Here is a 12,242-nt window from a genome sequence, read left to right as displayed (position 1 = left end):
TTCCTGTCTCGCTACTCTGCATGACCTTTGCTCCGCAGGCAGTGCCTACGCCAGGCTCTGCATCACCGCTCCCGCCCTGTGTCTGCCGTGTCTCCTGCTGGACTAACTCCTGTTTACCTTTCAGATCTCAGCTAGGTGGCCCCCTCCTCTAGAAGAACGTTTGACTGAGTTTCTCTGGGACACGAAGCTCACCGATGCTGTGCTACTGTTAGCTGGCTGGTTTTCTGCCCTCCCACTTGGCTGAGTTGGAGGAGAGCCAGGGCCATGTCTCAGCCACCCAGCATAGTGCCAGGTCCACGGTGGGCACTTCCCACATCTTGATGGAAATCAAGGGGAAGCGCTGTTCAGGTGGGGAGGTCTAGGCCTGTGGTCACCCATGGGAGACCACTAGGACAGTCCTTGGGTGCTGGCTCTAGGCAGTAGGTCCCTCCTCTTTTGGAAACTGGGGAGATAAGACGATGGGGGTGCACACGTGTGTGTGTGTGTGTGTGTGTGTGTGTAAGAGTGTGCATGTGTGGGTGGATGGCTTCCAGGTGGTGGTTCACCTGGGGAATTCTTCTGTGCTTTTGTCACATGATGTGTGAGGCTCCCAAGGAGGAGAGAGAGCTGTGCTGCCTTTCGTCCTTGCGGCAGCGGGATCCCAGGGCGAGGTGGTGCGGCGGGAGAGTGTGTGGACGGGTTGGAGGAGGCCACAGCGGTTCAGGAGGATGGTGTCGCTTCGCCTACGCAAGGGAAGCACAGAAGTTGAGGCTCGGGGATGGTGAATGGGCATCTGGTGGGCACAGCCAGCCTCAGTGGCGTGTGGGACTGCAAGGGAGGGCGCTGATCAGGAAGATGCGTGGATGGGTAAAGGAGAGACATGAGCACAGTGTGCGGACAGCGCGGACCTGGGTAGGAGGAAAGACGAGAATGCCAGCGGGGGTGAGTGGCCAGAGAGGGAGTACGGCAGCCTCCAACTCCTGCTCTCATCTGACCTCGGGATGGATTTGTTTCATCTGTACTGCTAGTTCCCTCCGTTTACTGAAAAGAAGGTGTTGTGCTATTATCTGTTTGTTTCTTTCTTGTTAGAACCTTCTGTTGTCTGTGTCTTGTACTCTGAGTAACTACTTTGATGTAACGATACCCTGTGTGTTAACTATTCTTAGCTGTTTTATTTTCATATAAAAAAAGGATGACAGGGTCTTGGCTCGAGCCCTGACATACAAAGCTGCTTCCCCCACTACTGTGGCCGGCAGATCTGCTCCCCGTGCCGTGTGGGAAACACACGAGGCTGGAAAGGTAAGTCTGCCTTTTCTTCCTGACTTCCAGCTGGCACGAGCCACTGTGCGTGATCCCAAGACAGGTGTCCTCACAGTCGCCAGCTACAGAGTTTCCAAAAGGTAAGCAGAGGTGGTGCTGGTGGGTGCCTGCCCGAGTCCCAGCTCCAGAGCGTGTCGGGAGGGTGGCAGACTTACCCCTGAGCCCTCGTCTTCTTGTCGCGCTCACCTGGCCTTGATGTTGGGAGGAGAGCGCAGGACCTCGTCTAAGCCTGCCTTCCCCGCTGTCTCTGCCCTCTTCTTCCGCTCCAGCTCCTGGCTGGAGGAAGAGGACGACCCTGTCGTGGCGCGGGTGAATCGTCGGATGCAGCACATCACAGGGTTAACAGTAGAGACTGCAGAATTACTGCAGGTATGGCTGTCCCTGGGACTGTCGGAGTCCGGGAGCGGGGTGTCTGTCTAGGTGGCCCCCCAGCGGGGGAAGGCTGGCTGATAACTGTATAGCTGCACAGTGCTGTGGATATGGGGAGATCCCGTCGTGGGGAACCAAGATTAACCATGCCTGCCACGTTCAACAGTTTAGCGCTCCATGCGTCAGCCGAGCGTTTACTGTGTGCCCAGTGAGCCAGGGGCGACAATCAGTGGCGGCCTGGCAGGCGCATTCATGTCTTCGGATTTCAGAAGCTCAAATGCTGAATTGTTCCAGGGGCTCTCTAAGCAGGCTAAAAATCCCTCCGGAGGTTGTGGTTCTGTGTCACAGTCAGATGTGCCTGCGATGCGGTGAGGTGTCCCGTTGCTCGGACAAGAGGCCTGGACCGGCTGTCTGCTGGAGGTGGATGCTCTTGTCCGAGCGCCCCCGTGGGGGCCCTGGCTTCCTGCTTTGGTGTCAGAGGTGACCGTGGGGAAGCATGGCAGTGCCGTGGTGAGGGGAGGCTTGGGGGGCTCCATCACCATGTGTCCCGGTGCTGGCTGTGCGCACTCCTGAGCATCAGGACTTCTGGGTTCTCCTGTAAAACTGGTGTCCTGACACACCGTCAGAGGAGGTTCACAGGCATCTTTGTAGAGCCCTCTGGATCTCCCGGGGCAGAGTTTCTGTATATTTAAGATAGCAGCTATCACCTTTAGACCTGGCATCTGGGTCTGGACAGCTGTAGCTCTCCTTAGGATACTGACTAATGGTGATTTGGGAAAGAGTGACTGACCTTTTGTCTGCGCACATCCAAGCAAACCAGCACGCCTTCTTTCTCTTTAGGTAGCTGCGTCTCCAAGCAGAAAATCAGTTTTGAAGGCTGTTGTTACGGATGTGTGTGAAGCCCGCCAGAGTTCAGAAACAGGCTGGTTACCTTGAAAACAGTGTTGCGGACATGTTAAATAATTGTTTAGCTCAGCTTAGCGTAGTGTCCTCTGACGATTTCCGACACGTTCTGCATCTCTGGAGGACTTCTGCTTCGCCTCCCGCTCGCCTTGCTGCCGTGTCATCCCTCTTGGCATTGTCTTGAATCACACCTTCTTGGAGCCATTTTGGTTTTTCTCACAATTAATTTTTTGGTTGTTTTAAGACACCAGCCACTGCTTCTTTCATGCCAAAGCCCGTGCTGAGGGCCCAGGAGAGCAGCTGGCTTGGCTGATGGTTGCACACCCCGAGCGTGGGGATGAATAGCCAGGACCTGTCCCCCTTGCTTTCCTGGCTAATGTCTCAACTGCCTGTCCCCCCGTCTTACCTCAGCCTCAGAAGACAGCAGCTTCTCTGCTCCAGCCTTGGCTTCCTCCTGTCAGGCCTGTCCACCGACTGGTGTCTGAAAGCACGAATTCTCTGGGGAGGGGCTCTCACTGCCTGGTGGCTGAGACCCCACTTTGTTTGCATTTTTCCTCTGGGAACGGCCTCGGCGTTTCCTTCGCCAGCCAGTAGTGTTGTGAAGGTTTTGCTCTGGGGAATGGGACCCTGGCTTTCAGCACCCGTCCCTGGTGCCCGCTCCGCAGGGCCTGCTCGCAGTGTCATAAAAGCCCGGGCACCAGCAACAGCCCTCACGCCGGGCCTCTTTGGGAACGCGGCAGGCTCTGGAAGGGAGCTGCAGCTCATGCTTCCTGTCAACACTCTTCCAGCTCTGGTGGATGTCTGCTGCACACCTCTGGGAAGAAGGGCGATTGAGGCTTTCTTGTGAATTGGCTGAGGGCCTGTCTGATAAAGGAGATGCTGCGCTTCTATAGTTCACTAAGATTTAAGAATACTGGCTCAAAGATGGCTCAGCCTCACAAGGAAGGTGACTTTCTTTCTTTTTTTTCTCTCTCTCTGTTTCTTTCTTTTTTTTCTTTTTGAGACAGGGTTTCGCTATGCAGTGCAGGCAGGCCTTGAACTCACTTTATAGCCCAGGCTGACCTCAAACTCGCAGAGATCCTCTTGCCTCAGCCTCTTGAGTGCTGGCATTACAGGTGTGTGCTGCCATGCCTGGCTTAGAAAAGTGATTTCTAACCCTTGTATTTTTTTGCCTTCACTGGACATCAGCATCAGGAATACCCATGTCTTTCAAATGACTGACTGTCCTGTAGCAACTAAAGTATAAAGATAGAAATGAGTATCTCCTCGTGGGAATCAGTTTTGACATACAGTTGCTTCTTGTTAAAGATGTTAGTCTGGGGGTTTGAGTGTGTCTGGGTGATGAATCTGACTGCTGTGAAACCAGGTCCCATGGCTTTTGTACTTATTTGGGGACATTGTTGAGGGCAGATGCAGTGAGTTTAGAGTCATAATCAAACCATTGAAAGGTGAGCCAGCTATAGCAGCGCAGCTTCTTTCACTGGCGGGGATCTGAAAGTGTGAGCAGTCTCTCCAGCGAGTGCTAGAAAGCAGGCATACTTTGAAGCCCTGGCCACAAGCAGCGACTGAGCTTTGCTGAATGCTGTGGCAGACTAGGCGTGCTCACTCCTAAGGTTTTCTTCAAGTTCTGGACCAGAACAGATGTCTTTGTGAAAGCATTTCTGATAGGACTTTGTGATCTGTCCTGCCTGGCATTTCCTTTCTTACATTGTCCTCCAGCCTGGCAGCCACCTGCTGCCCCGCCCGTTTGTCCTGTTGGCGGGAACTCACGTGCCTTCAGTGCAGGAATCTCGACGGCTGACGCAGCAGAGATGACAGCGTATTTTCATCCCCTGGTTCTTCATATCAAAATTTGGATTTGTGTAGGCTCTGAGGATAATCATGTCCAACTTCGCATTTCTTCATATTTGGCAAATATTTGTGCAACAAGAGGATTTCCTGTCTTGTAGATTCGCTGGCCCTTTTTCTCCCATAATTAAAGGCATCCATTATTGCCAGTTTTTAGCATCTCTTACCTGACGATTGGGATTGCCACAAAGAACATACAGAAAAATGCCGTCTTTCTGGGGTTCTTGCAAAGCACAGCAGCCAGCTCCTCCTGGTACACGGGTGGTACCGCTTGGTTCTTCAGCTTCTGTGTCCTGTCCTGCTCTCTCTCTTAAACCTCGTCTCTCGCTGGATCTGCTGTAGCCAAGTAACCATTGCGATTTAGTACAGGACATTGCACTGTAAGCTTTCTCGAAGGCATTGACAGTTTCCAGCCTTATTATCGACACTTGGTGGTTGCCAAAGCCGCTGCTTATTATAGATCTAGGTGCAGTCTGGGGTGGTGAGGCAGTGTAGCAGTTCTGGGCCACCCAACCGCTGGCTGCCCTTTCTCTGCCGCTTTTCTTGGATGCAGAAGTACTCCCTGCAGTGGACCCTGCAGGAGGGGAGGGTGGGGTATACTTGCCCCACTCAGCCTGACTATAAACAGGTGCTGAGAGACAGTGTCAGGAGCAGTGCCAGATACTGAGTAGGTACAAAAGTAGTATTTAAAAAGAACAGTCTCAAGCCTGGTGTGGTATGATACATGCTTGTACTTCTATTACTTGGTAGGCTGAGGCAGAACCATCTCTTAAACCTATGAGTTCAAGTCTAGCCTGGGCAACATACCAAGACCCTGCCTCAAAAAAACAAAAACAAAAACACTAAGTCTTGCAGTTAATGTGAGTTTCCCTCAGGACCACCTTCTCATTATCTCCCAAACAGGGCCTAGGCCAGGGCTTGCCCCGAGAAGGGGCCCCTTAGCAGGGCATGGTGTGCCTGTAATCCCAGCACTGGGGAGGCTGAGGCAGGATTGTGAGTTCCAGGCCAGCTTGTGCTGCATAGCAAGACTCTCTCAAAACAATGAAGGAAAAAAAAAAAAAAAGGAGAGGACAAAGAAGAGGAGACGGCTTCCTCCGCTGCTGCTGCCTGAGGACAGTCACTCGTCTTCCGTTGGACAGCACGTCTGTGCTGCCGCCTTGCTCTCTGACCCGGCTGTGGAGATGCTTGCTGCCCTTGTGCCCCTGTGCCGGCAGGTGCGGTTACCTCCACTGCAGAGAGGCTGCTGTTGGCTGTGCTCGTCTTCAGGACGAGGGAGACGGTACCCGTGGGACGATGGGTGCTGTGGGCCCTTCCTGCTCTGACAAGGTCCGTGCTGTTGTTTCTCGCCAGGTCGCAAATTACGGAATGGGAGGACAGTATGAGCCGCACTTTGACTTCTCCAGGGTAAGGCCCAATCTCAGGCGCCATCCAGGGGCCCTTGCTGGTGCCTGGGGAAGGCTGGGGCTCCGCCTCCTGCCTCACCAGGGAAACCGTTTATTGCTGGTGAAGCCCACGTCTGGACCGCAGGCCCTGGGCAGCCTGGTGGAACCTGGTGATTGCCCCTGCCCCAACACTGGAGCTCTTTGCCCGGATCCTAAAGCAGAGGCCCTCACGAGGTCTTCGTGAGAATTTTCCTGTACTCCTTCCCTTTCCCCGGGCCGTAGGCAGAGTTCCCACTGTAGCCCTGGTCCGCGCTGCGGCTGTCTTGTGGAGCGCACGCTTACTGGCTCCCCCCGACCCGGTGGGCCCCAGTCCTTTGGGTGGTGGGCAAGGTGCTTGCAAACGTGGGTGAAAGTTGTTGTCTATTGCAGCGACCTTTTGACAGCGGCCTCAAAACGGAGGGGAATAGGTTAGCGACGTTTCTTAACTATGTAAGTATGGGGTCCAGGCCCATCTGTTCCCTCTCCCTTAATTTTATAGAACCATGAGCGAGATGCTTTCAAGCGTTTAGGGACTGGGAATCGTGTGGCCACATTCTTAAACTACGTGAGTATGCTGCGTGCGGCTCATGGGCTCTGAGGGGACCGTGGGTCCAAGGGCTCTCTTTCCCGCCCCGTCGGGCGGAGGACCACAGCTGCTGTGGAATGAATGGAGCCTCTGTCCCTCGGCACTTTTTGGCAGAGTGGAGCGAGCCGGTGCGTGGTGCTGTCTGGGTAGCCTTCCATTCACCCTCCCACCAAGACTGTCCCTGGCTGCTTTTGTTTCCAGCTTTTTAAATGTGTTGTAAAATACACATAACATAAAATTTACCACCTTAACCATTCTAAAGTGTAGTTCGGTAGCATTACATGTACTCGTAATATTAACATAACCATCTCTCGCATCATCAGCGTCACTCTGCTCATCTTGTGAAACTGGAGCTCTATTCCTGTTAAGCAGTAGCTCCAGATTCCCCTCCCCAGCCGCCGCTCTCCGGTCAGCCTCTGTGATTCGGTTGCTCTCACCGCAGAGCCTCTTGTGCGCAGAATCACAGAGTACTTCTCTTCCTGTGACTGGCTTATTTCCCTTAGTACCACCCTGTCAAGGTTCACCCGTGTTGCAGCACGTTCTGCCAGCTTCTTGACGGGCCCGTTCTCTCTTCCAGCAGATTAGTGCTGCTGTTTTAATATGTAGATCTCTGATCCATTTTTATTTTAGTGTGGTGCATGGTGACAGACATGGGTCTAGCTTTAGTCTGCAGTGTGTGGAAAGCCAGTCTTTCCAGAACCGTTTAGGTGTGTGGCTCCTTGTCAGAGATAAGGTGGCTGAGTGTGTCCGGAGTTGTTGCTGCCTCTTCTAATCTGATCCACTGATTCTCAGGTCTGTTTCTTTGCCACTACGGCGCTGACTTTTTCACAGTCGCTCTGTAGTCTAATTTCAAGTCAGGGACTGTGATGCCTCCTGCCCTGCCTTTGTTGCCTAGAATTGCCTTTGCTATTCCAGGTCTCTTCTGTTTCCAAATAAATTTTAGGAATATTTTCTCTAGTTCTGTGAGGTGTGCTATGGTATTTTGATTGGGATTAAATCTGTATAACATGGAATCTATATAGCATTAAATCTATATAACAATTTGGGAGTATGGCCATTTTAAAAGTGAGGGTTTTACCAGAGCAACGAGCTGCTAGATCCAGAAAAACAACTCTCTCGGGGGTTTGCGGGGAGAGGATACCTGGTTTTTTTTTGTTTTGTTTTGTTTTTTTGGTTTTCTGTTTTTTTTTCTGGTACCAGGAATCAAACTCACGACCTTGCACTTGCCAGGCAGGCACTGTGCCACTGAGCTGAATCCCCAGCCCCAGGATACCTGATATTAGAAGCAGCAGGAAGCTCCTGGTCAGGGCAGTTTGCTGGGCACAGCGGCTTAGGCAGGGTCCAGGCTGGAAAGGGACTGCAGGGCCAGGGCCAGGGTATGCGTTTCCTGAGTTCCGGCTCAGGTTGTTCCATTCAAGGAGGGCCCCTGTGTGCGTTGTGGGCCTCAGCTCTGAAAGCCCGCAGCATGGAGACTGTCCGGCCGGGCCACACAGGCCAGGCTGGGAGTGAGAAGGGCCTTCCTGGCTGAGGGGCTGGCCATGGGGCAGAGGCTCCGAGGTGCTCATGCTCCGAGGATGACCATCCGCACACCATGTCACAGCCTTCGGGCTCGGTGGGTCTGAGACCCTTGGGCAGAGGGGCCAAGCTCTATGCCTTGTGTATTTCCAGATGAGTGACGTAGAAGCTGGTGGAGCCACCGTCTTCCCTGACCTTGGAGCTGCACTTTGGCCCAAGAAGGTAAGTTCTGAGTCACGTATCAGAACAGGGCTCAGAGCTTGTCCGTGTCCCTCCGTCCCATTTCCCTGACTGTCGCTGTGATGTGAGCCCTTCCTGCACGCACTGTGGGTTTGTGTTTCAGCTCCTACCTGGGGAGGAGTGGGGAGGGAGGTCCCTTCAGGGGTGGGTGGACGTCTAAACCTCCCAGTAACCAGGAAGGGAGGTACTTTCTGGAAACCTCTCTGTCAGTAGAGTCCCACAGCCCTGTTTCCTGTGCACAGGAAAGTGAGGATTTTTCTGCTTAGGGCGGGGTTCCTTGTGCCTGTGGTCTGGTCTCAGCCTGCTCTCTGAGGAGGTGTTCTGATAACCTTCTTCCCAGGGCACAGCTGTATTCTGGTACAACCTTTTGCGGAGTGGAGAGGGCGACTACAGAACGAGGCATGCGGCCTGCCCCGTGCTGGTGGGCTGCAAGTGGGGTGAGTGGCTTGGGGGTGGGGTTGGCCATGGTGGTCTCAGCCTGGCTTTGATGCTTGGCTTTAGATTTAGAGCTGGCAGACAGCTGCTGCCAAGTTTGTGCACCGCCATGACTGTCTCCCTTCTAAGGTTTTTTTCTGCTCACTGATCTGTCGTCCAATCTGCTCAGCTGCTTCCGTGCCGAGACAGCTGGTTAGGAACTCTCGGCGGTGCCCAGGGAGCTGAAGAAGCCCCGGACGGCAGCGTATGTCCAGGGAGGCCGTAGGAGGAGTGAAGGAGCAGGGCCTGGCAAGGGTTCTGAGGGTGCAGAGGACAGAGCTACAAGCAGAGAAGGGCAGGGCTCTCCCAGGCGGGCAGAGCCCCGCGGAACGAGGCACAGGCCACGGTAGGTGTGGTGCTGAGGGCCCTTGTCACGCAGAAGGGAAGGTCTGTGGTGTAGAGACCAAGAGGTGAGGCTGGAGGGTGGCCCCGGGCTCCAGAGGCCGAAGCTTGAAATTGGCCTTTTATGCGGCTACGGTGAGCCGCAAGAGGGTGGACCGAGGGTGCGACGGGAAGTAGTCAAACCAGCGTAAAACCCTTGGAGTTTGAGGGGTGAGTAGTGATGGCTTTACAGAAAATTAAGCAGATGAAGAAGAAGACGAGGTAGTGACTGATTTGGTAGCCAGAGCAGCTGTACAAGAAGAAAATTTGAGTATAATCTAGATGGCTCAGCATTAAAGCGACATAATGATATAAATACTCCACATTAATTTCAGCTAAGATTTATTATTTAACTGCGTATACTGTCATAAACCTTGTAGGCATTTTGTCCAGTGTTAAATGCATGTGTACTTTAAAATCTGTGTGACTTCAGAAGTACATGAAGGTAGTTTCGTACCCACTGTGAGAGACCCTGTGTTCAGGAAGAGTACCCTGTCTCACATGTGCTTGGGACTTAGCTTTAGGTGACCCCACTACGCCGGCCCTGCTTTTCTCTGTAAGTTGTATCCCCGGGGCCCACAGGGTCTGGGGTGTAAGGCTGGACCCCCGCAGTGCTGGCAGGCTCCCCCTCCCTGCCTCTGTTTTTATCTTCCGGTCATGTCAGGCTTCTTGAGTCAGAGTGGTCCCTGCCTTGATGACTTCCTCACCCTGGTCCTACTTGCCGCAGCCCCCCTTGGTGCGGCAGCCATCTTGGCGTCTTTGTGTGTCTGTCTTCCTCCCAAGATTCCGTGTGTCCAGCCTCATAGTCCAGGCCCGAGGCCGCCTCCTCCCTAACGTGGCTCAATGCCCTTGGGCTCTGTTCCCATGGCAGCTTGGACATGTGCGTCAGGCCCCTCGTAGGATTTTGAACACTTACCTGTCCTGGCGTGTGTCTTCTCGGCAGTTCCCGAGCAGCTGGAAGCCGAGTCCGTGTCTCACTCAGGCCTGTTTCCCGCAGCACGGAGCAGGGCCATCAGGTGCAGTCATTAGTTTTGCTGCTTAGCTGCCCAGCGGGGGTGTAACATACTTACTTTCTGTTCACAGTCTCCAATAAGTGGTTCCATGAACGAGGACAGGAGTTCTTGAGGCCTTGTGGATCAACGGAAGTTGACTGATGTCCTTTCCTGCCCTTCCCCTTCCTGGCCCCATGCCTCAAGTCATCTTCAAGTTCAGCGCAACAGACACCTTTCTGCTCCTGTCAGGCAGGGTGTTGGAGGAGTCAGTGTTTGTCTGGAGTGGGCGAGTCCAGTGTGCCCCGGGTCCCAGCCTCTTCGTCAGCTGTGTCACCCCCGGCTCCAGGAGCAGCACTGGAGCGGCTGCAGTAGAGCCAGGCTGCCCTGCACCCCGGAAGGTGCCTCTGTACCTCAGACGACGTCGGTGAGAGATGTTTCAGTGAACCAAAGTTCTGATACCTTGTTTACATGTTTGTTTTTATGGTGTTTCTGTAAGTTGTGGCTTAACCAGAAAATAAAATGTCCTTGCCAGAAGCCTTAAAGAGCCTTACTTGGAGTATTTTTTTTAAGACCTGAGAGCTGTTGCTGTATTCAGTAGACTGTGTGCCTGGAGTGCGTCAGTGGTGAATCCCTGGCGTTGGGTTCTAGACCTGATTCTAACCTCTGTCTCTCCAAGCTTCAGTGTCCAGGAAACCGGGGATAAAAGATGTCTTCTTTTTTGTTTTTGTTTTTCTTTTTGAGACAGGGTCTCGCTATGTAGTTCAGGCTGCCTTGAGCTCACTTTGTAGCCCAGGCTGGTCTCGAACTCACAATAGTCCTCCTGCCTCAGCCTTCCGAGTGCTAGGATTACAGGTGTGCGCCACCATGCCTGGCCAAAAGATGTCTTCTTGTCTCCCAGAGAATGCAGAGTGCCTGAATGGTCGTGATTGTGATGCTGCTAATACTTGGAAATTCTTAAAATTTGAGATCTCCACAGAGAATTGTTTATGGCACATACAGTACTTCACGCAGGCTTGTCTAGACCGCTCCCTGTGTACAGCCCAGGACGATGAAACTTTGAACCTTCTTATGTGATTTTTAGCAGTAGTTTTCCTGGCCCAGCTGAGTGGTGCCCCAGTGCGGACTTTGCAGGCAACGGTGTCATGCTGTGTAAGGGAGAGCGTGGTGCAGGGCTGGCTGCCCTCCTCCGCCCGCCACACACAGTCAGTCAAAGCCACAGCGCTCTCATGCATGTGTTTGTTCGCCTTGGCAGGTAAACTGCAATTATGGATAATAATATTTTGTTCTATGTGCATGTGTGCCTCTGAAGACAGGTATGCCTTGGTTTTAGCAGACATTTCATTTTCTTAAGTAATTATTAAACTTTACTCGTCTGATTTCATACAATAATTTAATAAGTTAAAATATAAAAATAAAGGAAGTTTTATTACTGACCCATATGAACTATATTGTATATGTTATATATGGCCAAAATGTGTAAAATAAAATAGTTTTTTAGTGGTATAGGAAGTACAAAAATGTGTCTAGTTTTTTGTGCACATGCCATTTTTATAATTACATGTATAATTACATGCTTATTAATCTTTGGAATGGGTACAGTTGCAGTCAGACAACCAACCTGAAAAATTTGTGTCTTTGTTAGACTTTTTTTTGATATAGGGGATTGACCCAGGGCCCAGTGAGCTACATTCCAGCCTTTCTTTCTTTTTTTTGAGACAATATCTTGTGAAGCTGCTAAACTGCTCAGCCTGAGCTTGAACTTGTGATCCTGCTGTCTCAGCCTCCTAGAGTGTTGGGGTCACAGGCATTTGTGACCATGCCCAGCTTTGACTAGACTTCTTTAAGACCTGTCTTCACAGAGAAAAATATCCTTTGCTTCACATTCGCACTTTATTCATATGGTCACTTTTTGGCAGTATGTATATCCATGACTATAACTATTCTCAAGAATGAAGCACACAAAACGTAAAATTAGATTAAAAATTTCTAGCTAGTCATGGTCCTGTATGCCCATAACCCCAGCACTCTGGGAGGCTGAGGCAAGGGGATTGCAAGTTTGAGCCCTACATGGGCAACTTAGCAAATTAGTGAAACTATATCAAATTAAAAAATAAAAAAGGGCTGGGGATGTAGATCAGTGTGAAGGCCCTGGGTTCAATCCCTAGTATTGTCCCCTTCCCAGAGAAGAAGATTCAATCATATTGTCTTGTAGTT

General features: G+C 52.0%; 1 protein-coding gene across 3 annotated transcripts in view; it reads left to right on the top strand.

Moving 5' to 3' along the window:
* The window catches only part of P4ha2 (prolyl 4-hydroxylase, alpha polypeptide II), a 32,156-nt gene extending 21,586 nt beyond the window's left edge, over positions 1-10,570 (top strand). For all 3 annotated transcript variants that reach the window (XM_013508292.1, XM_013508286.1, XM_013508278.1), the window contains exons 10-16: positions 1,309-1,379; positions 1,569-1,668; positions 5,770-5,823; positions 6,340-6,405; positions 8,095-8,163; positions 8,522-8,618; positions 10,120-10,570. In XM_013508292.1, coding sequence (XP_013363746.1) covers positions 1,309-1,379; positions 1,569-1,668; positions 5,770-5,823; positions 6,340-6,405; positions 8,095-8,163; positions 8,522-8,618; positions 10,120-10,190 — 528 coding nt within the window. In that variant the 3' untranslated portion in view covers positions 10,191-10,570. The remainder of the gene's footprint in view (positions 1-1,308; positions 1,380-1,568; positions 1,669-5,769; positions 5,824-6,339; positions 6,406-8,094; positions 8,164-8,521; positions 8,619-10,119) is intronic.
* The last annotated feature ends 1,672 nt before the right edge of the window (positions 10,571-12,242 follow it).

Source organism: Chinchilla lanigera, unplaced genomic scaffold (genome assembly GCF_000276665.1).
Source record: "Chinchilla lanigera isolate Chin_1 unplaced genomic scaffold, ChiLan1.0 scaffold00007, whole genome shotgun sequence".
Taxonomy (NCBI): Eukaryota; Metazoa; Chordata; class Mammalia; order Rodentia; family Chinchillidae; genus Chinchilla; species Chinchilla lanigera.
The sequence above is the reverse complement of the archived record's forward strand: the minus strand, read 5'-3'. Positions and strand labels throughout refer to the sequence as shown.